At 41.0% G+C, this 25,484-nt stretch overlaps 1 protein-coding gene across 1 annotated transcript; it reads left to right on the forward strand.

The window, feature by feature from the left end:
• Positions 1-1,690: 1,690 nt before the first annotated feature.
• Positions 1,691-25,108, forward strand: LOC129106896 (beta/gamma crystallin domain-containing protein 1-like). Its single transcript, XM_054618169.1, has 22 exons — positions 1,691-1,941; positions 4,038-5,449; positions 5,935-9,295; positions 9,626-9,805; positions 10,690-10,728; positions 11,422-11,540; positions 12,684-12,840; positions 13,020-13,159; positions 14,623-14,749; positions 15,716-15,751; positions 16,957-17,117; positions 17,304-17,427; positions 18,353-18,498; positions 19,671-19,797; positions 20,536-20,565; positions 20,695-20,807; positions 21,303-21,435; positions 21,805-21,944; positions 23,331-23,454; positions 23,817-23,975; positions 24,367-24,529; positions 25,014-25,108. Exons 1-22 carry the CDS (start codon positions 1,939-1,941, stop codon positions 25,100-25,102), a joined length of 7,083 nt encoding a protein of 2,360 aa, XP_054474144.1. The 5' UTR covers positions 1,691-1,938; the 3' UTR covers positions 25,103-25,108.
• The last annotated feature ends 376 nt before the right edge of the window (positions 25,109-25,484 follow it).

Here is a 25,484-nt window from a genome sequence, read left to right on the forward strand (position 1 = left end):
GATATACTGTACATTTTTATTTTTATTCTTATTTCTGTTCTATCTTTATTTTGTTGTATAGTATGTGTATTTATTGTCTGTGTCTGTGTAGTTGAGCTGCTGCAACACTCGAATTTCCCCCATGGGGATCAATAAAGGAATATAATAATGATTCTATAATGGGCAGCTATAAAGATAAGATAAGATAAGATAATCCTTTATTAGTCCCGCAGCGGGGAAATTTGCAAAAGGACAACCCCTTAGATCACAGTGACTGTCCTATTTGAAAAGTCTAAAGAAAAATAGGCAGATGCTTTACATGGAACAAAACTTCCGGCAGCACAATAAAGCCTACACTGTATTCTCATTCTAACTTCAGACTATTGACTCTGGGCCCCAGCAGCCTGCTGATTCAAGTCTCTCGCTAAGTAGGAAGAAATCTGGGTGGATACAAAGAATGAGTAATTCTTTCTCTCGCCCTCAACAACAACAAAGCAGCTGTTTACACAAAAAGGAGCCGCTCTGTGTAACACAAGCAGACCGCATGCCGTGAGCAGCTGCCATGTAAGCATGTCTGTAACTGTGTAGATGTGACACAGCGCCATGTTGAAAACGATTCTTGGCACATGCTGGTAAATTTATCCCTGGAACCAATGCCTTGAAAAAAATAAAACTATACAACTTCTTATTACAATGCATATTATAAATGGAGTCTATAAAAGTAGATTCAAAGAAGAATGTGTGACTCAGCCTCAACACATTTGCATTCTCCGTGTATAACAAGCTCGAGGGTTAATCCGGGCCAATTATATGACTCAGCAGAGGTTAGGAGACATTGAGTGGTGCATTTTTCCCCCATTGTTTTTTAACGTCTGTTTTCTTTTTCTTTTCTTTTAATTCAACTGCTTGTTTAATAACCTCCAAACCAGTAAAAACTAAACTTCCACTCCTCTCTGTGATAATTGTGATAAGTGGCATGATTGTCACATTGCCTCACACATTGGCACCGCTGAGTACACCAACAATTGTTCTAGTAGAAATGCAAAAAATCTTTTTTTAAACCCACCAATTTTCTTTCACCACGTAAAAAAATGATCGGTCTGAACAGATAACACTAGAGATACAAGCCTGTGAACTGTCACCCATCCCCATGCGGTTTGCCATGAGAACAGAACAAGGCAACGTGTAAATCTTTCATGGGCCGTATAGTGAGACAGGTTTCAGCTTCTCCAGCGCATTAATAAGTCATGGGAACGATAGGGAGACAGAATATTTTTGCATGTGAACGTGTAGAGGTGTGTTCAGCGTGCAGAGTGTGTGTGAATAACAGGTTTTGGGTTGTAGGTATAGCCATTGGTTTTAAAAGTGGGATCTTTGGCCCAGATAAAAGGTCATGCAGGTGATTCTGAGAGGCCTGCAATAACAATAAATAAGTATAATACATGTGAGAGAGAATCCACAAGACTAATAATTATTTTTTTTACAGTTTAATAAAATACTAAACAACCAGTAAATATGTAGAATTTTTTATTAAGTGAAACACAGTAGTGCCCTAGACTACCCTGTGTCCATATATATATATATATATATATATATATATATATATATATATATATCTCTTACAACCCTGTGAAACACAAATACAGTTATGTTTTTGTTAAGTTGCACAACACAACCGCCATAGCTGCCTGCTGTGTCACCTTGCTCGGAGCCTCGGGGTGTGTTACCTGTCCCGGGCCTTGTGGGAGAAAACAAAAAAACACGTCTTAAGCCACAGTCACAATGCCATCTCTGGCGTAGGATACTCCAAGAGTGACACAAGAGTATTTTCTCCTTTTCAAACCCGCACGGTACTAAATATTAATAAGGTGCAGACGGGGACAGGTTACCTCACAGAGGGCTGCTGCGGACCGGTTTATTATTCCCGAGACGACCGAGAAGGCAGGAGAAACGCTAGTCATGGTAAGAGCTCACTCTCTGTCTCTGCACAGGTTTGTAAAGAAGGTGGACTTGGTGACTTGGTGGCTTGTGGGCTTTTGGGTCGATGGAATATTTTAGGTGCATTGTTTGTTTTGGTATTAGGGAGCTGGGAACCTGTTCGACCTGCACCAGGCTTGCGTGGGCTTTCAAACAAACCTTTAGATTTTGATCATTAAGCGAAATGATATCTCTGTAACAGCAATTTTATATTACAACACTTTTCTGGATGTAGGCTACCTCGTAACATAGGTGTTGTGAGAACATTAATGACATATAATAACATGACCGTTGACTTTTTTTTCAAACCAATAATTACCAGAGCCACTCCCACACCTAAAGGCAATCAGGGATTTGCGACACATTAAAAAGTGGACTTAGGTAGGCCTTATTTAAACCTTTTTGTCCAGTAACAATTTCTATATTTCATTAAAAATTTAAATGTCGAGATAATAACAAAACACCTGCATATAAAGTAGTTGAAGGGTTAAATTCCTTGACCAAGCTTGCATGGAAACACTGAGTTGAGATGCCCGCCAAATGAAGCAAAGAGCACGCAGGTTTGAGGAGCCAAAACAGGCCCTGAAAGCCACACGGTCAGTGCGTCATTTCCCCTGGAAAAGTTTCTTTGAACACTGCCTCTCGATGCCTTCAATTACTAGAACAAATGTAGGAATTTTTAACTCACGCCCAACATTGGCAAAAGCTACAGCAACTAGTTTAATACATCTCAATTTCCATATGTCTGTACTTTATTAGCCAACTTGGTCTTTGCTACAAGATGAAATGACAGTAGAACAGAACACATAATAGGTAGAACAAAAAAAAACAGTTATACAGGAAGCTTCAGAATTATTTTAATAGCCATACTTTTACATTTCTGGGCCCTTAAAGCTGTGGTTTCTTAATCTACCCAGTTTTATATATATACATATATATACATATACATACATACATACATACATATATACATACATACATACACACACACACATACAAAAAATACATAAATAAATAAAGCTTTTTGTTGTGGAGTAAAAAGGGCCTCTGAGATTTAGGATAGAGTAAAAGTATAAAGCAACATAAATGGAAAAACTCAAGTAAAGAACAAGTACCTGGAATTTGTCTTTAAGTGCTTTAGGCTATTAAGCACCTGTATTTGTAAAGTAAAAGTGACATTCCACCACTGCTAAAAGTATCGCAGTGATTTCAATGTGGCTGGGAGTCGTTGGGACGGTGATTGCAGCCAGTTATACAATAAAACCAGTCTAGCCAGATTAACAAATTTTATTCAAATGGAACTGCTATCAGGTCCACTCGTTTCAGCGGTTTACGAGGAGCACGTGAAGGCAACGTTTTTATCACCGTTCTGCTTGTGCGCCACTGGAGGGGCAGAACTTCCACAGTGCCCGTACTGTATCTGCGATGTAACAGTCTGCCCAGTTGTGGATGCAAGGAGGACTAAACACAGCATGTTCCTCAGTTAGACAAGCATCTAGTGCAGATCTAATCTGTGCAAACTGACTTTAGATTTTTGAGAGGGCCGGGGAACTTTCTTCTGTGTCTAATTAAGGGTGAGTTGAACGTGAAACTGCTGCCAAAAGGTTTTCCTCAGGGAGTTAAGGATGGATCTACCACTTTGCTAAGGCGGAATATATTTGTGAGCATTTTCTGCTTTTACACACTACTACTGTTTATCCTGGTTGAATGATTTTGTTTTTGTTTTATGCTCTTTAGGAGTTTGTGTTCTAAACCAAAATCATGTTCACAACCTACATAAAGAATCTGAATGATATGGTATTTTCTACGGTAAGCTTACAGGTTATAAGAACTCCTGCATGTAGTTGCTATGCTGAGAGATGCATGGCCGTACTAAAAAGATGTCTATGAACAAACCTCTACTTATTTAAGCCTGCACTCCATTTCCTTTGTTCATTGGCAAGTTATTATATTTGCACTTCCACGTGTAACTGCTGTCAGCTCAACTAAAGTTTGCGTATGTTCCCTGGAAATATGCATGCATTATTAACTGCCACTGCACATGGAGACATTAATGCGAGTTATTCTCTGCTTTGATTTAGTCTGAGAGCCCCGAGGAGCAGCAGAGCACTGGGGTCTTGGGTCGTATTGGTAGCTGGTTCTCTCCATGGAAGGGAAAGGGTCCGAAGAGTCCCACTGAAAATGCCTCCCCGACTAGCGATCAGGCTCCTAAGTCAGAGGGAGAACAAGAGAGTGAGGAATCTGTGAGACTCCGGGCAAGGACACATGAGTGGGAGGAGGAGAAGGACCAGAGCTCCAATCCCAATCCACTCCGTCTCTCCAGAGACATTTCCCCCCGTGAAGAGGGGGACGCCACCCAGTCTGCCCGCAGAAACGGCTCTGTTGCGAGCAGCACTGAAACAGCAGGAGGAGATCCAAAGAAGGAGGAGTTTGTGGACTGCAGGAAGAAGAGAGTCAGGCAGGGAAAGGAGAGGGAGGAGAGCAGCGACGGTACTTCAGCGAGTGGGAACCCTGAGACGAATGCCAGTCATCTGACACATCTCTCTTCCTCTTCTAAGCAGGGAGTGGTATCGGAATCTGACCAGGCCCAGGCTCCGCCTCAAGCCAAGAGACAAGCACAGGCAGGCAGGAGGCTCCACGTGTACCTGGAGGAGACCAGTGTGATTCAATTCGACCAGGACACCTGTACTAGAAAGGAAGTTGTCGAAGTCACAAAAAAGGACCTACAGGTCTTCACCAAAGTAAAGTCATCGCCAAGTTCTGATTTGAGCTCAGGTTCAACAAGTGCAGAGAACAAAAGGACAAATGTGAGGCCTTCTGTTGGGGCACAGAGTTATTACAGTGCCCTGGTGGGGGTGTCACTGAAATCACCCAAAGAGTCAAAGTCAGAGTCTGAACCTGAAGAACAAACAGAGGCTGACAGCATGGGACGTAAAAACGCAGCCAGAAGGAAAATCAGGAAGAACTCTCAGGGAGATGAAGGGAACAGCCCCCAGGAAAAAATGCCTCCCATCACCCAACCTGTCCCAGAGGGAATCCCTGCACCAGATAACTCAGTGACCGATCCTCAGGGCAAAAGTCCAAAGACTCACATGGGAGAGCGACCTGTTGGCTCCTCCTCCGAGCACAACCCCACCTCTCAGGCTTCACCTGAAGGAGCGGAGGATAAGACTTCCTGCCCTGATTCAGCCAAGCTGTTGGACAACGTCCAGGATTCAAACTCAGTCAACGCAGCCACTCCGGCATGTGTGGTTGATGGGAGAGCAAACATGGAGGACGACGACAGTCTTTACAGAGTAGAACGGAAGACGGAGACACCCGAGTCCAAACGCAGGAGTTTGAAGGTTTCTCGAAGTGAGGTGAAGCTTTTTACAAAGAATGTGCCTTTGAATCCAAAGCAAAGTCCAGCGGCAGACACCCAGGAATTAAAAGCAGCGGTAGAGAATAATAAAGATGAAGCAAAGGATAAGCCCAAAACAGAGATCGATGCCAGGTAAGTCTTCACCTAAATGTAATTGGTTGAATAGAGACAGAGCGGTTTGTGATTTGTGAATGAATGAAACAATTAGTTTTCTAATTTCCATAAACTGTAATGAAAATCAAAACGTTTTTCAATAACTTTCACTTAAATATGCCCCATTTGTTAGGAGTAAATGTGCCTCCAAAATAACAGACATTTTAATCTACCTGTTTGTCTAACATACCATTGCTGTCAAAGAAATGTGTTGATAGTGGAACAATGGCATGAGTCATGACACAAAGTGCAACCCTATACATCAACATTGTTTCTGTAAAGTACAGACCAAATGGACAATTAAGGTTTAAATTAACTAATCACAACATTAGTCTGTGGCAGACAACTGGCTGCACAATAAGGTAGTTGTGTTAGTTTGATACTTTAGTCAAAATCAACTTTAAATGTTGCCAGATATAAAATGTATGCTTGAATCCAAATCTTAAACCTCTTATCATACACAGACAACACAAGCTGAAGAACATTGATGAGGAGCCTAAGCCAGTCGTTGGCCGCATTGCAGATAGAATCAGCCTCTTTGAGCGCCCGGCGGCCGTTGCCAACCAGCGGACCTTCCAAAGTCCAAGGAGTGCTGATGTTTCTCCAGTCAGGAAAACCACGGAACAGCCGAAAGCAGATTCAGCATTGTCAGAAAAAAGGCCAAGATCAGCCGAACGTGGCGGCACAGCCAGGTCAAGCTCTGCATCACCTGTGGATGAGAAGCCGATGACCATCAAGGAGCGTGCGAAGAACTTCACAGAAGCATCTGAAACACAGGAAAAGCCAGCGCTGCCTCATAAGCCAGACATGGCAAGAATGTCTCGAAAAGCCTCTGCGTCTGTTGCAGTTGCTGCGTCAAAGTCACCAGAACTAGACAATCAGGGTAAACTGGATACTGAAAAGCAAATACAGCAAGCAAAGTCAGAGATAACATTAAAACCAGATGGACAAGATACCACCGCTGTGGGGGTAAAGACTACAACGACTAAAGGACAGTCAACAGACTCCAAAACAAACGACACAGTGGCCATGAAAACAGCCGATCAGGGTATGAAACCTAACAGTGTTGAAACAAATACCCCAGCTAAAGATACGGGTGGTTCTACAGAACTGACCAATAGCAGTAGCCCACAGTCCAAAGGCCCTAGCAGAACAGGCTCCCGCTCTAAAAAAAAAAAAAAAGGTAGGGACCCAACCAGTTCCATCAGCCCAAATAGTGAAGATAAACCGGATCGCTCCACAAGTAAGCCAGAGCTCGCTACTATAGGAAAACAGAATGAACAGTTGGAGTCGTCAGTGATAAAGGAGGATATTGACAAATCTGTGAACAGACAGGAGGGAATGGCTGAACCATCTGTCAACAAAGATGAACCCGATACTGCTGCTTGCAGCAGTGGAACCAAGATGCCTATTGACAAGGATCCCATTATTTTACCCCAAAAGGAGAAACAGGCAGGGGAACACAGCCTCTTATTCACACAGAGGAGAGAAAAGGCCTCCAAGGACAGCGAGAAAACTTCAGCCTCCTCCCCCTCACCGGCGATTGAACGACCTATTGAGAAGACTGGTTCAATGGAGCAAGAGACACCTGTTGAACACTTAAAAATAGTTAAAGAATTGCCAGTGCAGTCTGAATCTACCGAGCCAAATAAAAAAGTAACAGGGCAAATACCGAAACGCCCAAACAAGGACATGGAACTAATAAAGCAGGCTGAGATTAAAGATGGGGGCAAATTGGAAAAGGTGGAGGGCGAAAAAACAATTCAGACTGAGAAGAAAAACAAAGACAAAGCACAGCAGCTCCTGCGTTCAGATAAAAAGGCCAAGGTTTCAGAAAGCAAACGAGGTGTCTCAGAGACAGAGGGGAGTACTGTGAGGGATGATGAAAGAAAAAATGCTGAAAGAAAGGATGAGACGCAGCCGGCTAAAGTTCTAACAAAACCAGAAACAACCCAACCAGAACCAGCCCCTCCGTCCTCAGAAGGGAGCGGTGCATCATCAGCCCCGCCTGTTAAAAAACAAGGTGTCGCACAAAAAAAGACTACACATCCAGAGAAAGCTGCTGCTTGTGCCGTTACCCCAACTAATGAGGCTGTTAGTGTGACCAAGACTGCGAAAGGCCCGTCAAAAGGAGAAGAGGCAACAACTGAGCCTTCAGAGTTGAAAACAAAGTCTACAGAAAGCACTGGAACGGAGCCAGAGCCAGTGGTGGTAGCAACAGAACCACAGGCTCATTCTGTATCCGTGGAAAAAACGGAGAATTCACCAGATGACTCATGTGCACATGGAGCTAATGATGCTCAATTCTCCAGCTCAGAGTCAATTACCAAAGCAACCAAAGCAGCTGCCGAAGCGACTGTCAAAGCCGCTGCCGGTACTCCAGCCCTGATAGCTGCACAGACTGATAATATATCAGAGAATGAATCTTCTGATAAAAAGTCTTTGCCTTTGTCTGTCTCTAAATCTTTGAGCAGCGATGTAGCAAAGCAGGATGATGGGGGGAAAAGTTCAACTGGCAAATCAGGGCAATCAGAAGTCTCAGGAGGTATAATGAAACTAGCTCCTAAACCCCAACAGTGTGAGGAATCAAAAAATACGGAGAATTCAAGTGATGTCACTTCACTCAAGAGCGCAAAGAAAATAACGCAGAGCCCCTCTGATGGCGCCGTTTGTAGCTCAACAGTAAATGTTGTGGAGAAGACAGCTGAGAATACATTCCATTCACTAATGAATGAACCTTCACCTGTTGCTAATGGTGATATATCCCCACATTCACAACTCCACACAGTCAAAAAGGAACCGGTCAAGAACAAACCAAGTCAAACTCCAGAAGCAACCACTTCCTTACATGCTAATAAGCCGATCCAAGGCACAGCCCAGCGTTCAACCATGAAGAAGCTCCATTTCCCACAGGGACGAAGCAAAGACGATTCTGCCACCGGGCAAGATGCTCCTTCCAGTTGGCTGGATGTGGACTTTCCCAGGAGGAAGCTCAAAGTCTCGGAGCCCAAACTGAGCTCTTCTGGAAGTGAGAGCAATATTCTGGACACTCCTGAGCTGGATGACAATGATTTCATTGAGAAAATCAAGAAGCTTTGTGCACCGTTCTCCCTCCCGCCACGTAAACACAACCAACTCCGGCCACCTCAGCCACCGTTTGCCATGCCCGCCATCAGAGAGGCCCGCTTTGAGAAGACCTTTGACCCCGATGAGTTTAAGTTTGGCTTGAGTAAGAAGAATCAGTTCAATGTAGACACAACCGCGGGCCTCTTAGCCTCCAAGCAAAAGAACAAGGAGACAAAATCCAGCCCGAAGCCTGCCAGGGCTAGTTTGGCAGACAGGAGCATGCTGCTCAGTATACTGGACACTCACTCTCGCCTCAGGGACAGCACCCCTGTCAAAGACGAGGAGGACGTCAAGGAAGAGAAAGACGACCAGATTAAAGTAAAGTCTCGCTTGGAGGGGAGCTGTGTCCTCAGCAGCCTCACCTCCTCCATCTTCAGAGGGAAGAGGAATGGAGATCAAAAGCAGGCCGAAGGAACCCACTCTGGGGATGTGTCACCTAGCGAAGCCCCAAAGCTAAGCCCTCCATGTGTATCCCAGCCACCCCCGCCAAGCCCAACTGCCACAGCTCCACTCAAAGAAACAACGGCCCTGGGCAGCAGAGAGGAAGCCCAGGCTGCCGAGGCTGCGGTCAGTGACTCAGTGCCTCCATTTCCCTCCTTTAACGACATCAAGCTGCCGGACTATTTGGAGAAGTACCTCCCTCGAGAGCCAGCGAAACTAGAGCACAGCATACAAGGACAGGAGCAAGTCAGAACTGAGGTCAGTTTTTCTGATATTTTTTTCCAACTGAAAATGATGAATGAATGTTAAAGTTGTTCTCATAGCACAGAGGTTTCACAGGCAACATACATCTTGCAGACACAAGTTGAAGTAAGCAGAGTAATGATAGCATCAACAGTCAGAGTGTTGTGTTGGTACTTGTCTAAAGAAAGGAAATACTCCTAGAAGCTCTGTTCAAGTCTCTAAATAACAATTTGCTGTACTTTCATTTATATTTATATATATATATATATATAAATAAAAGCAGAGAAAGACAAGAATAACCTTCAACCTTCATGCATACCTGATGGTTTTCGATTTGTGCTTCAGGTTATTGGAAAAATGTCAGCTCCAGCCTCTGGAGGTGAAGCAGACCTGGCTGTGAAACCAGGTCGTGTGCTTCCTGAAGCTGTGCCTCCATGTTTTCCTGAGATCACTCCAGTCACACATCCTACACTCCCTGAGCTAAAACAGCCTCCGGCTCTGCCACAGGCAATACTTAGAAATAATGTAAGTGTGCGGCATTCATACTATTAAAAGGTTCCTAATGGTTTAGTTTTACAAAATTTAAAATTAAAGCTGCATATCTTTAGACTGCTCACTGCACTGGGGGTTGAGTTAGAAACTCTCTACATCCTTCTTTTCCCTTAGAGCTGCTCTACGGTTTTTAATGGAAAATTCCCCTTTTTTTGTTGTTTGGTTTTTATCTCTATTTGCATTCTGGTATCATCATTAGTACAGAAACTTCTCAATCCACAAAACAGTGGATCTTTTGTCTTGCTAGTCCCTAAAAAGGATGTCGGCCTGAAACTAGTGATCATTGTGGTAAAGCGTTATTATACATTTCCAAAAATAACTTCTTGGAAGGGTTCTGAAGAGAATTTTGTAATTTGGTACTAATTATAGGGAAAACTTCCCTAGAAAGAATAGCTCCAATTAAACTCAATCTATGATCATATCATCATTATTTTTTAAATATATATGTTAAAGTGTGTTTGCCTTTGGGAACATTTCACATTTTTGTATGTTCAAATGCATATGCCAATTATTAGTTTAAATAACTGGAAGTTAGTGACAGGCTTTCTAGTTACTGGTGTTTTTTTCAGTCGTCTTTTGCTTCCAAACACACAATTTGTTTATTTTGCATGCTGTATTAAGCAAAACCTTTTCCTGCTTGGTATACTCCCCAGTGTGGTACATGAGTACAAATTCAGAACAGTGCAGTCTCCATGGACCCACTGTGTCCCTGGAAGTAAACTAAAAGGTCGGCACATTCAACAGGCTCAGAGTTGCAGTGCAAACAAATGCAGATTAGCTTTTTTAGCATTTTTATAGACGTTTGCAATGGTCTGTGGTCTTTGCAGCTATGTAAATTATGTGTTTTTGCATTCCAGATAAGAACTGTCAAGGGATTCCACAAGCGCCCTGGAAAGGTACAGTAGGCACCGCTCTGCCCTTGTACAATAGAAACAAGATGGAGAGAGGAATCTGAACAGACAGCTCTCTGTTCTGTGAAAACATCTGCTTCTCATATGGTGTTCTTGGGGGTAAACAAAGTATTAAAAAAAACAGTTTAGTGCAAATGCTCAGCTGGATGTGATTACAATCATAGAGTTTAGTGCTGCCAACGCAGTGCAAATATTGAAGAACTTCATTAGTAAGAAAGAGAGATTTCTCTTTTCCCATTTTCAGTGTCTTGCTCACACACTCCTTTATTTCAGTCTACCTCTAGCTTTAGCTCTGCTAGGGTCCTCCGTAATGACTAAACGAAACAGAAACTGCACTGCATGGAAAAATCTCATAAGAGTAGATTTAATGAGGGCTTTTAAAATAATGTGTTATTGACTTCTATCTCCAGAGCAGCCGGCTGTATGAACTAAAATGTAACTGTTATGTTAAAGTGTAGCACTACATAAACAGTAGGCACTGGTGGTTTAAGTAATGTTGTGCCTGTTTGTGCAAAGATACACTTTTACTGTGGCATTAAAGAGGATAGAAAGGAAGTGTTATGCTATAAGGTCTTTGTCAGCGCTGTGTGAATCATGTGATGGAGCAAGCATGCAATGCCATTCGTTTTTTTTCTTAATGTGTTGGTTTTTTTGACGGTATCCTTCATGTCTCCACAGATGGTGTTGTTTGAAAAACCTCAGTTCAGTGGCCAGGCGCATGAGATTTACAGGGATGTAGCAGATGCTACTTCTCTGCAGCTCTCACCTCTCATATCTGTGAACGTTGTTAGAGGATGGTAAGCAGCTACATTCAGCCAGAACTTTTAGATGAGGAAGAGAAAATGTGAAATGAAGTGTAGAACTAATAAGTGTTGAGTGGTTGTGGGATGCCAGTGTGGCCTATTAAGTCCCCCGAATGTATCATTCATTTTAATGAAACACCAACAAAGGAAGTTATAACATACAATTATATATCCACTCTCACACTTGTTACTTAAATGGGCGCTCGGCATTCACTAGTTAACAAAGTTTCTTTTTACTTTCAGTGTTACTTGCCAAAACAAAGTATTTATTTCCTTTAGGCCTGGCAATGTGTTGAATGCATTTGGTTCCTTGTAAAACAATACGTTTTTAATTTTGAAACATGCTTCTTCTTGTTCCCTGTCTTTGCTGGAACATTGTGTTGTTTCTTGACGTGTTACAGCAACCTTCAGATCAGTGGAATAATGTGCAACCATTGGCAGGAATTTGGATCGAATGCTCGTGTGTGTGCATGTTGCGTTCTTGCTCGTGTGCACTATAACAAACTAAAGTGGGACACCAAATTAGCTCCACAGCAGAGTAAAAAACATTAGATAATGACCGTCATTAGATAATGACCAGCTCTGTCAAAAAGTAACAACCAGCACCTCTAAAGGTTACTAATGAACAAAACATATTGTGTTAGTTGAATCCGTATAAAAAAAAATCAAACTGTAAAATCGACAAAGTTCAGTTTAGGGGAATTTTGTGCTGTCGTTGCCAGGCAACCATCAGAGACCTCAGGAAATGACTGTGCCTGGCCAAGAATTGAAATTTTTACACTTCAGTTTTTGCACGCATCACACAACAGGGAGGTAACATAGTAATTAGTGAACTTTAGAGATGCTGGTTGGCAGGTGTTTTTTACCTTTGAACAGAGCAAGGCTAGCCGTTTCCCCCATGTTTCCAGTCTTTATGCTAAGCTAAACTAGCGTTGGTGACTGTAGCTGTAGCTTCATATTTAAGGAACAGATAGGAGAGTGGTGTTGATCTACTCAACTAACTTATGGCAAGAAATCAAATATGCCTAATTTCAAAATGTTAATGTTTTGCTTTTCACTTTTACCACATACATTTATCCTAGTCTCTTTCTTTTTTTTTTCCAACTTTTGATTTTCGGATTTTTGTTTTCACTACAGCTGGGTGCTCTACGAGAAACCCGACTTCCAGGGGCGCTGCATCGCCTTGGAGGAGGGAGGCATTGAATTGACAAATATATGGTCAGAGCCAGGACCAGAGGCAGAACCACAGAACAACCCACCAATGCTAATTGGCTCAATTCGACACGCCGTCTGGGTGAGTGCATTGGATATATACTTGGGCCTTGAGCGTTTTAATATCTACAACACTGCCACCTTATATGACCATCTGAAACAAGGCTAATATGTGATATTGCTTTAATATTCAGCCCAGAATGATTTAAGGACTATGTGCCACTGCTGTTAATTGCTGTGTTTGTTTCCCCCGCTCTGTAGGATTACAGCCTGCCCCATATTGATCTGTTTACTGAACCGGAGGGCCACGGCAGAGTAACACCTTATCATGACGAAACCGTAGAGACGGGCTCGTTTAGCATCCCGCTGAGCACTGCTTCCATCCAAGTGCACTCTGGGGTGTAAGTGTGGATGTTTAAGCAAAACAATCATTGTGAGACAGTAACAAGCAGACATAGTCTAATATTTAGCAAGACCCTTCTACTCATGTGATTGATCAGAGTGGTAGAGTGGTTATCTGGAGATTCGATTTTATTTGAAATGCAATCAATTTAGGCACTAATGAAGAAAGAACTAGTGTCATTGCTTTGTAACAGCAAAGCATAAAGTGCAGCTAATGAGAAAACCCCAGTGCTGTTGTTTATATATATATATATATATATATATATATATATATATATATATATATATATATATACACACACACACACACTAATGACTGGCAGTGAGACCCAGCAGAAATGTAAAGTGTCTTTTTAATGGGATGTTCCCAGTGTCTGGTTTTGAAAAACATCTAAAAGATAATGATCAGGACTATGTTCCTCAGGGTTTAACTTTGTCTTTGTTTGGACTCACTCATTTCCCTCTTAAGGAATGTCTGTCCTGCTGTTGCATGTTAGGGAATAGACAGAGTGGGTGTGGGGGCACTTGTAAAGCTAAGAGGTGGAGACTAATTGGAGAGAACAGGCAAAGGTGTGGAGAGAATTTGGCAAAGGGGAGAATGTTTTTCCACGTGAGAGGTGTCGGCTTCGAGGACATTTTGTGCCCGGCCCATGAGGAAGTTGGTGAAAGTTAGATGTTGGTAGAAACCTGATATTTTGGAAATTGTTTGAGCGTTTCTCAACATCTCATCAAAACTAATTATTGTCAAATGCCAGCTAATTATGCTTCAGTAGCTCAAGCTCTGCGACAAGTGGAGCCACTGTTCAGGAGAAGTAGTTTTGTGTTTGACAAACTTACTGTAACATGCGCCTAGCTCAATTGAGTTGACTGACCAAACTGAGTCTCTGGCTCCTTATTATGGATCTTTCAGCACCATTAAAGTTGGCATCAGTTCTTGGTATCGTTTCCTCAGCACAGACTGAGCTTTTCAGTCAGAGGTGCACATGTGGTGATTGCTAAGAGCATTGTGTTGTGCTACATAATGGATCAAAATGCCAGAGGTAGGGGCATAGTTCCATCAAAGGCTGCCCACACTAAAAGAGAATTGTAAAAGAAAGTGCTTTGAACTGAAGCGTGCTACTCCCAAGATATTTTTTCATAAAGAAATAGCTTTTGTTCTATGCTTTAGTTGGATAACTAATGTCTGACATAAATATGAAATACCTAATTAAAACTCTGCCCTGACCGAATAATACAACCATAATACTAATAAAAAATTGCAAGTCATACCTGTAGCTGCTGATGTGGAAAAACAAAGTAACAGTGAGTTTGTTCTCTTCATGATAATTACGCCTTTTATAAAAGCAACAAGCCATGCAAGGTCATGACTTGCTTTTATAAGAACCAAAAGGCATAATGTGGATGGACCTTTTTTACTTAATACTCAATTAACATGCAATGTGGGTGTCCCTCTTTACTTCAGGTGGCTGGTGTTCAGTGACCCCGGGTTCCAAGGCATGATAGCTGTTCTGGAGACAGGAGAGTACCCTTTCCCTGAGACCTGGGGCTTCCCATCACCCTTTGTTGGATCTCTTAAACCACTTAAAATGGTTTGTTTTTCTGTGCAACATCTCATGTACATTGCAAATGAAAGTTGATGGATGGGATATTTGAATTTGCCATTTCTAGCAACACTAGTGGCATTGCTGGTCGGCCCACCACTTTGGTTCCGACTGAAATATCTCAATATCTCAAATGCTGGATGGATTGCCATGAAAGTTTGTACCAAAATTCATGATTCTGAATCCTAATGACTTCTGATGATCCTCTGACATTCCATGCCACCAGCAGGTCAAAATATTAATTTTACTGGGAAATATCTCAACATTTACCAGACTGATAGAGAGACAATTTGGTATAGACATTCATAATTTCCAGAGGATGAATCTTAATAGCCTGACTTCTTCTTTAGCAATACCAGGAAGTTCATACTCGTGGCTTGCATAAAATGTCTTGACAACTTTTGATTGCCATATTTGATACACACATTCATGTCCCCCCTCAGGATGAATTATAATGACTTTGAAGGTCCCCTGACGTTTCATCTTGTGCCTTTATCGGGTTAAAATTTGACTTTGTCCAATACTCTGGTTTATGATCAAATACCCGCAAAATTAATGACATTCCCATCAGTCTCAGCTGTACTTTGTGTTTAGTGTTCCTTAACAAAAGTTGGCTTGCTAACCTGCAAAAATGATGATGGTGACACCATAAACATTTGGGATATTTAGCAGGTATTGTGAGCATGATAGCATGCTGAAATGAACAGATAAAGTTAGCCTCATGGAGCTGCTACTACTGACTGTAGATTCTTATTCTTGGTTCCATTAAACAATAACTCATTTTGCTAGCCAAGACATGTACAATTAATATGATACAATTTTATTGTATTCTATTAATTTATTTTGCTCCCTGTCACTGTTTAACATAAATGACCAAATTTGAAAGAAAATAGAACCTTTTGCATAATTGTTTTTTTCACAGTGTACATTTAATTGCTGATGTTTCTGTTTTAGGGTGGTTTCAAAGTGGAGAATCCCCATGAAGTCAAGGTAGGACTGACATACTTTTCTGCAATTTACTTCACTTGCATGTTCTATGTGCTTTATTGTCCCAATGGGAAGCAGCAGGTGGTCTCAGTGATTAAATGATGAAAAGCAAACTTACCGATAAACTTCCAAAAACAGGCAGGCAACTAAGGTAAATCCAAAGAACAACCAGGAATTGACAACTGAAACAGGAAGAACAAACTGACTAAATGCACTAGGAGTTAATTAACTAGTGAGCGCAGGTGTGTTAAAAACAGGCAGGAAAAAGACAAAGGCAAGAAGTAAAACAAAAATGACACATGAGGAGAAAACTTACAAAATTAAACAGGAAGCAGACAAAAGATAAATGAATAACACGAAACAAGGAAAAACTGATCAAACTGAAAACCCAGTAAACAAAACCTCTAGATAACTGATCACATAAAAACAAGACAGAAAAACTAATAAAGGTCACAAAAAGATGAAAATGCCAGTTAATCTTCCCAAAAAGTCTCTGGACAGAGAGCCAGACTGTTACATTAATGTTAATATAATGTCATTTTAAATATTCAAATTGTAAAGTAACCAAATGATGAACTGTATTTTTATTAAATTAATGGGGAACATGTTTTATAAAAGCCCTGTTGGAAGTGTGCATTGAATTCTTCATTTTTCTGCGAGTGTTGTTTTCATCCTATTTTTAGACAAAAAAAGATGTGATGTCCTTGAATTTACAGTGTAAACAGAGTATATATTGGTAGCAGACATTTTCAAATCTCAGAATAAAAGATAAGCAGCCTTTTTTTAGACTTGACCTTATGTCCTATCATTCAACATTTGCAGAAGCAGAAGTGTAACATTTACCTAATATTGTGCTAACAAATGTTCAACAGACAAAGTACCCAAGGATGTTATTTTCATTTCATTCATGGTCATGCAGAACCACAGCAAGATATTCAACAAGAAAGAAAAAAAAACATTACTCAAACTGACCAAGTGTATTTTTATCAGGAAACAATGAGGTTTATTATGCAAACAGCTCTCCTTGATAAAGAGTCTTACTATGAATAAAATAACTCAATTTAGTGCAAAGAACAAAAATACAGAGAGAAAAAACACACAAAAATATTAATTATTAACAAGGACAGAGCTGAATTTAGCAGCAGTTTATCTATTCAATTAGCTGACGAGTCAAGATTAATGTAAGCCTTGTTCTTTGTCTATTTCAGGCGGTGGTGTATGAAAAGCCTGGCCTTGAGGGCTCCTGTTTGGAAATCGACAGTGACGTTTTCAGCTTTTGTGAAAGTGAAGGAGACATCGCTATTGATGGAGCAAACCTAGACTCGACAATACTGAAGTCTGTGGGTTCTTTAAGGATCATTGGAGGACTGTGAGTCTTTTTACTGTTCATTCTCTGTGCTTACACAGGATCGAGTTAAGTGGTAATCTTGACATTTGGCAAAGTGTATTCAGGACTAGCTTTGCTGCCAGAAGGTGATTATGAAGTTATGTCATGCAGTTACGATTTACAAATACAGCTCTAACCAGCAAAGTGGTTGCACTTCTTTCCTTCCAGCTGGGTGGGCTACAGCGAGCCTGGGTTTGAGGGCCAGCAGTACATCCTGGAGGAAGGAGAGTACCTGGACTGCAGCGACTGGGGAGGCTCAGACCGGCTCGGGTCACTGCGACCAATACCGGCTGTGAGTACCATACTGGGCAAGCTCACTATACACCTTTGTGTGACCAAAGTTAACGGACAATACATCAGTATGTGATGAAAAATAGCTGTGCTCTAATGTTTTAATAATGGTTCGACCACCTTGGGTTTGTGTAGGTCAGAAGTAGTTAAAAAATGGAAAGGATTCTGTGTTCCCTCCAAAAAAGATTCTTCTCGACAGAATGGAAAATCCATGTAAAAGTATTCTGACCAAGACTTTCTTCCTAAACTCACACTGTTGACAGGGTAAGCAAGCAGGGAGACCTCTATTAAAATAATAATAATAATAATTAAATGCACAAAGGACAATGGATTCATAAATAAAAAAGCAGTGTGAACAAAAGTAAATAAAATGCTAGGCAATTAAGCTTTGTTTTTATGAAGCTGTTAAATAATAAAATAATAATCACATTATTAGCAGCAGGCACTGCTGACTTTTTGATGTCCCAATAATTCATAAACCAAATTAACTTAAAGTAATTAATTGAGTTAAATGAATGTGATTCATGTGGGCAAAACAAAGAAACACACTTTCACACTGGCAAAGCTGGCAAGGCTATTTATTCAGACTGCAAAACAACATGTGTGAAATTAACAGGTTATGAATATTATAAGTAATGCTCATCAAGCAAATATGTCAGTCAAAACTAAAGTCACGCAAATATGACAAGGTATATCAATCCCCAGAGTTCACTATCAGTGTGGCGGTTCAGTAATTTATCATTAGCAAAAGGAAACATCCAGTTCATGTTCTTAATAATAATATTTTGAATGTTTAACTTGTTTTGTTACTAATTTCTACTTCCAAAGGGTTAAGAACCACCACCATAGAGTATGTTGATTTTGACTATGCTCATTTGTGATGTATCGTCTTGGTGTGATGCTCAACAGATGCATTTATTCTACAGGATTTCATGTCTCCACACCTCAAAATGTTTAGCGACAAACATTTCGGTGAGCTGGGAGTCAACATTGACCTCACAGTGCCTGTTATTGACATGGATGGCACGGGCTATGGCGTGAAGACACAGTCGATTGATGTCATCAGTGGCGTGTAAGTGACAAGCATTATTCATCTCCCTGTGACTCTCACTGCTGTGCGAGTTGTTATGGGAAATAAAAGGTTGGAGAGTTTGCAGGACTATTGTTTATCCTGCTAAAGCAAACTGCATCATATATGTCACTGATGATTGGAAGTCCTATGCTGTATTTATATTACAAGACTTCAGCATTCCTGCGTTTCAACTTAATAATTACTTCAGTCCCATTGAGTTTATTGCCGTTCTTTGCGTAGCAGTCAGGCGGCTGCGCCCATGATGACAGGTCCAGACAGATTACCTTTCTCTCTAATGTTTAGCCTGCCACACCTTACTTCCTTTCAGTGTAAATCGGTTTTGGAGCATGCTGCTTCATACCCTTTTTTCGTTGAGAAATATTCGGATGATGTTCTGTCTCATCATCTGTGTTATTACAGCACATACTGTTTAAAAAGTAGAAGATCCAAGTAATGGCTGTGCTTCCTATCTGTTTCTATTTCTGTTTCTTTATCCTATGAAAAAAAATGCAGAAGTAAACAAAACCAGAAGCAAATCAGAATGATTCATTTCTCAAATCTAAATAATGAAATGCAGAACATGCGGTTCGTTGCTACCCAAGGGAGCGGCTAACAAAATGGTGAACAGTGTGGAGTGTAACATTTTGTCCTCCTTTAGGAGGCTGGACTCTTGCAACGTTGAAGGGTTATTCTTGCTGCGCCGCTAGACTGTTATTAGATTGCACAGCCTCGCCCATGTCATGCTGCCGTCCCTCCGAGCCTGTGATTGGCTCGGTGTGTTATTTTGACATTGCTGAGAGGGACTTGTTTGTAGTGTGGTGGCACACACAAGCCCACAAATGCAGACAGACACAGCCTGTTTCCACAACAACAACAACACACACACTCGCATTGCTACCCCAGACAGGCCCAATTTGCCGAGATATTACATACAGTGCATAGCTGCTGAGATGCTATCATGTGAGAGGCCATTATCAACTTGGACTTTGACCAAGATTTGTTGACATACATGATGAATGGAAAAACCCTTGAATTCTTGTGGTTTACATTGTTTGGAGGAATGTGTTTCTCTACTAATTAAGATATGAGAGAAAGGAGAAAACACAATTCTGAAATGTCAGTGCGAAAGAAAAGGGTAATTATGCTCGCCGTCCTTCTGTTTTCTCTCTCAGCTGGGTTGTGTTTGAAGAGCCGGGTTTTTGTGGCGAGTGCTACCTTCTGGAGAAAGGCCTGTATGGAAGCCCAGAGGACTGGGGATCAGCACAGCCCAGAGTTGCCTCAGCAATGCCTGTCGTGTTGGTAAGAGCTATGATTTAGACAAAGTTATGAAATCGTGATGTTTTGTTCCAGTCATTAGGCAGATTGTCCTGTAATTGTGATATTCTGTGTTCTATCAATGCAGCAGCTGGCGTGTTCACTTGAGCACAATTAGGTTCAGATCATCACAGTGATTGTAATTTTAGCACTCTACAATTCATAATTGTACAATATTGCAACATTGGAGTGCTTGCTATATTCTCACTTCCCCTTGTCATCCCACTGTGGCTTAGTGCTTTCGTAGCATGTGACAAGTCACAAAACTCGTGCTTGTGACCAAATCAAATGACCTAAGACGGAGAGAAGGAGTCTTTTAGATGACAGACAACTCTTTATAAAGTAGATTATTTTTGCAAGCATGAGTCGTGTGCAAAGCAATAGTAAATTGTGCTGTGCAGAAGGGAAAATATCTGTCATAAGACCTAAAAAGTGAAAACATCTTAAATTGCAATGGTGAGTCATCATGAAGCTACTTCCATTTCAAACAAGATGATAACAAACAGACAGATATCATGAAAAATATAGCCGTGACTAAATGCACTAAAATGAAATTCTTTCTGAAAAGACCAATAAAACAGTATGAAATATAGTTCAAATTATAAAGCAAAGAAGTAATGGTCATTTGGTGTTTCTGTCTTTCCCTCCTATGCAATTTAGCCACTTTTTGTGTGTGATCCAATGCATGTAAATGACTCTCATTAAGCTTTTGTTTCATTTCAGGACAATTTTGAGAATGCAGCCAAGTTTAAGGTAAGCGATTGAAAAGGATGAAATAACAGAACTAATCTTGCTGTGATAGCGTCGGGTCTTATCTGATGCAGTGTGTGAGAGGCTCAGAGGGGATGACTCACACTGTTTGTCTTGCTGTGTGTGCTCCAGGTGCAGCTTTTCTCTGATCCAGGTTTTCAAGGCTCTGTTATCCCTCTGGAGGACAGTGTGGCCTCCCTGCAGGACGGCGTCTCTGTGGCCTCATGCAAGGTTCTGGCTGGAAGGTGAGTGATGCCGCACACAATAAGGACAAAATATAAATCTGCGGTTATTTTGAGTTATGATGATAGTGAAATGGTAGGAAGTTGAAAGTCTTTTCAACATCCTGCACAAGCAGGAATAGGCCGTTTTGGATTTCCCAAAGGTGACCTGATACAATTGTAGTTGCATATTATTCGTTTTCTGAAGCACTCTTGCTCTATTGCTCATATTACAAAAGTATCTCTGGGACTCAAGATCTGCTACAGGCTGTCACTGCTCCACTTACATACAAATGGCCTATATTGCAGCAGCTATAATATATTGTTAAGTCCTGTGCTTATGTGTAGTCTGTTCATCCTTATAATCATGAATAACCAAGCTTATTTTTCATATTTTGACTGTACATATTACAAATGTAACACTTATATCATACCAATAGCTTTAAATTCTCATCATTCGAGAATTATGTATGTGTGTGTTTGAATATCTGTGTGTGTGTTTTTGCAAATGATTTTCAGCTGGCTGGCATTTGAAGGCCAAAACTTCACTGGCAGGATGTACGTGTTAGAAGTGGGGAGCTACCCAGACCTGAGAGCAATGGGCTGTGTCAATGCGAGTTCCTCCATCCTGTCGCTACAGACTGTTGGCTTTGTAAGTTTATTTTCTACATTGTAATTATTGTAACACCCACTCCCTTATAAGTCAAACTTATCAATACGTATATTACATGTTCATATTAATAAAACAACCTACAACTTCACCGACCAGGTAGCGTCCCTTTTGTTAGACGGTGCAAGGCAAATAATAAAATGTAAAATGTTAAACAAGTCACAACTGCTGATCTACAACATGAGTGTCTTTTTTAGAAAACAACATACATGTTACAGTTAACAGAGAAGTGTGAGAGTGGCCCCGTCTCCAGGGAAACCTCAAGAAACCCTTTCATTTCAACCTGCAGCTCTCCGCCCGCTGTATTCCTTAATGCACTTTCTCCCTCTCTCTCCACCTCTCGCTCGGCAGGAGTTCTCACTGCCATCCATCACTCTGTTTGAGCGGTGCGGTCTGTGGGGTAAGAGGGTGGTTCTGACAGATGGATCAGTCAACCTTCAGCTGGCTGGAGGCTGCAGCAGAGTCCAATCAGTGCTAGTGGAGGGAGGCATGTGAGTATATGACAACTATGCGAGCGGTAACTCGTTCTGTAGGAATGTAAAGCAGCTACTCCGCCGTCACCCAAGTTCTCCTCTTGGTGTGAGATTGACAAGTAAATGCATAGCAGCCTGTGTGTGTGTGTTTCTACTGGAGAATGAACTGTGCTTTCAAACCCATTTTCTCAGCAAGGAACATGATAAACAGAATAATATCCTTCATTTTTCACTTAGCCTTTCAGGGCCCCCTCAGGTTGATTCTCCTATTCTACGTCCCTGTTGCTTTTTAATCTCTTTTTAATGTCTTCGGAATTAGTTAGTTATTAACTGCCAAGTCGACGTGTCAAATATTTTTTTAAGCTTAGCCCGTTGCGTCTGGCGAACCACACCCATGGAGTGTGCCACGACTGCAACAATAACTCACAGAGTTAGGTGAAATATCAACAGACAAATCAAGGTACTTCAATTTCAAGATGAAGGATTTGGAGGTAATAAAAGAAGCAACGTCAAGGTTTTTCTGTTTAAATAATTGTCTTGGTGCTCGTTTGAATTGGCAGTGGTTACCTTTGCATTTGCAACACCAGTATTTACTGTAACCCAGGTCTGATATCCAGGTAGGGAAGATTGCCTCCTTGAGATATAGGTAGTGGTTTTGGCCTGACATGATTGTTTCATAGAGTGCAGCATCAGCACATCTTATGTGTGGCAGTACTGACAGATTGAGTGATGATGGAAATCTGCTGCTGATGTGCGAGATTCAGACCTTGGCTGTGAACCCACGCTGAGGAAATAAAGGGCTCACAGTGAGCCAGAACTGTCTCTGTAGTGGCACATTCCTACTGCAGAGAGAGACGGGCACTCAGCCAAACAACATGGCCATTGAGAGCCCAGTTAAAAGCAACGTTTAGTGTCACAGACAAATTGAACGGCTGTGAAGCTCGGCACATTTTAGAAGATTACCTTTGGCACAGCGCTGCCTGGAAGAGACGAGGACTCAGAAATACAGCTACAACTCAAAGATCACAAGCAGCACAAGCGAGACAACCTGGGTTTATAACATCAGAACATTTCAAACTAATATTTAGTTGTATGTTTTTATTTGACCATTTTTTAACCAAGATGTTACATGAACCAACATCGACTGAAGGAAGAAGTGAAATGAAAGAAAGAAACGTATAAAAAAGGCATTATTTTTCTTGTCAATGCAGACTGTTAAAATTGAGAAATAATACATTAATGAAAAAAACAAACCAACATCCCAAATTCTATATATCAGAAACACTATTGTAAACAGAAGCTATTTTTGATTGAACTGAGAAAAGCTGAGCAGGTGGTGCTGGTTTCATAGTAGTTGTTGAAGATGTATAATTTGACTGTGTTTTTGTCTTTCTTCATCACTAGGTGGGTTTTATACGAGGGAATGAACTATCGGGGTCCTCAGATTCTGCTGAAACCTGGTGAGGTGCCAGACTGGCGCAAGTTCAGCAGCTGGCAGAAAATTGGATCCCTCCGCCCTCTTATACAGGTATTCCCTCATTCACATTTCAGTCCTATGCATTAGAAAATATGTACACCACCCAAAAAATACAAATGCCGTTAATTAGCACTGCACAGTACACGCTGCAAGCCTCATCAGACTACTTATTATAGCTAATTGAGCCATTGTTACAGTTAAGACCATGTAGCAGCTGACATTGTAATTATTTTTATTTTTATTTATATTTTTATTTGTTTGGTGGAGAACATTATTGTTAGATTGGTTTGTATGGAGCTGAATATAGCTTACTATGACATATTTGTATATCTCTTTAAGGAATTATGAAGCCTGTTGTTCACTGAGCAGAAGCACTGAGCCTATGTGATTGTTTTTGTGTGTTTTCTGAGTAGAAGCGAGTGCACTTCCGTTTAAGGAACAGAAAGACGGGGCTCATGATGACGGTGACCGGCGATTTGGATGATGTCAAACTAATGCGGGTTCAAGAAACAGAGGAGACTGATGGCTTCGAACAGATCTGGTTCTACCAGGATGGACATCTCCACTGCAAGGTACCGGTAGCATCATTATGCTGCTACAAAGTCTGACCTGTGAATAGTACTTTGAATGAGTCATGAGCGAGTCTTGAATAAAGCAGAGGTGATCAATGGGTACAAGCAGTGCTGCAGTCCAGACCATTTTAATCATGTCAAAATGAATTCCCAAATCATGGTCCAAAGTAAAGTTCAACACTCAAGCCTGGAAGTGGGTTTTAGTACCATAGACCTTGGCAATTCAACATAACCTCAGTCAATTTTTTGAAGCCTTTTTGAAACCTCCCCTTATCATAAGAAACACTGGTTCATTGCACCGGTATAAAGCGTATGTGAGGTGTCTTAATAATAGACAGTTTAATAGACAATAAAGAAAAGTGTCTCTGATCTCTTCTCTTTGTTTCTCCAGCTGGTGGAGGAGTGCTGCCTGAGTCCCAGTATTAGCGTGGTGATGGCAGGAAGCCGCGTAGGTCTCTCCCCAGAGCCGGACAACCAAGACCACCTCTGGAGCGTCACCCCTGAGGGATTTATCCGCTACAGCCCCACCTCTGATCTGGTCCTGGACGTCAAAGGTTAGTCATCCATATGTGGCATGACGTGCACCTTTTAAATAACACAATTTGTATTTAATATTACAAGACATGAGGACAGTAAATGTCTTACACTACTACTGTGACTTAGGATGCAAATTCTGTACACTAGTTAATGACTCATGTTCACACCATGCCAGTATTACCAACAGCACTGTAATAATAGTCATCTCCAATTAAATTCCTGTTTATTGGAGTTCCACTTAAATTGTAAAACTGGGTGATTATGTCTGAGGGCTTTATTTGCATCACTGTCAATTACTGACACCTTGTGGACTAAATCATGTCAGTGTACAAACTATCCTCCTCTACACTAAGATGCATAGTATTGTGGATATTACTCATGATATTTTACATGACATATATGAAAAATCTAATTATTGTTAACATTACCATATAATATTATGGAAACATTATATGGTAATGGTTATTTAAAAAATAATGAGAAAAAATGTCTCTGTTTCAGGGGGAACTCAATACGACAAAAAACAAGTGATTCTTAAAAACCTTGATCCAAGTAGTCTACAACAACAGTGGGATGTGGAGATTATATGAAAACACATGAGCGGCTGGACTGGATCCTTCACATTGTTATCATCATCATCATCAGAGAAACACCTCTACCAGAGGTTCCGTTAAGCAGCTGCAAGAATAATGCTCAAGGCCGAGGTACGTCATTGGAGGAGCTCAACCTTTGCTGTGATGGACTACAAAATGAGGACGCCAACATGGAGAGCTATGGAAAAGATTCTGAGAATGTATCACTACCAAGAGTCTGAACTTTAAATACTTCATATTTTACACTTAAACCAGTAATATATCCTAAGGCTTATTTCTTTGTCTTTTCATTGATCAAATCTGTTCATCTGATAATTATGTCAAACAGTGTTAAAATGTTTCTATATTTTTATGCAACGTCATATTGTATGTGTTTATA

The sequence above is a fragment of the Anoplopoma fimbria genome, chromosome 18 (assembly GCF_027596085.1).
Source record: "Anoplopoma fimbria isolate UVic2021 breed Golden Eagle Sablefish chromosome 18, Afim_UVic_2022, whole genome shotgun sequence".
NCBI classification, from domain to species: Eukaryota; Metazoa; Chordata; class Actinopteri; order Perciformes; family Anoplopomatidae; genus Anoplopoma; species Anoplopoma fimbria.

Bases quoted from the DNA above. Each gene is read 5' to 3' on its own strand.
- LOC129106896 (XM_054618169.1), top strand. The intron at 15,752-16,956 runs GTAGGACTGACA...TGTCTATTTCAG, and splicing joins AGAATCCCCATGAAGTCAAG to GCGGTGGTGTATGAAAAGCC. The intron at 21,945-23,330 runs GTGAGTATATGA...CTTCATCACTAG, and splicing joins GTGCTAGTGGAGGGAGGCAT to GTGGGTTTTATACGAGGGAA.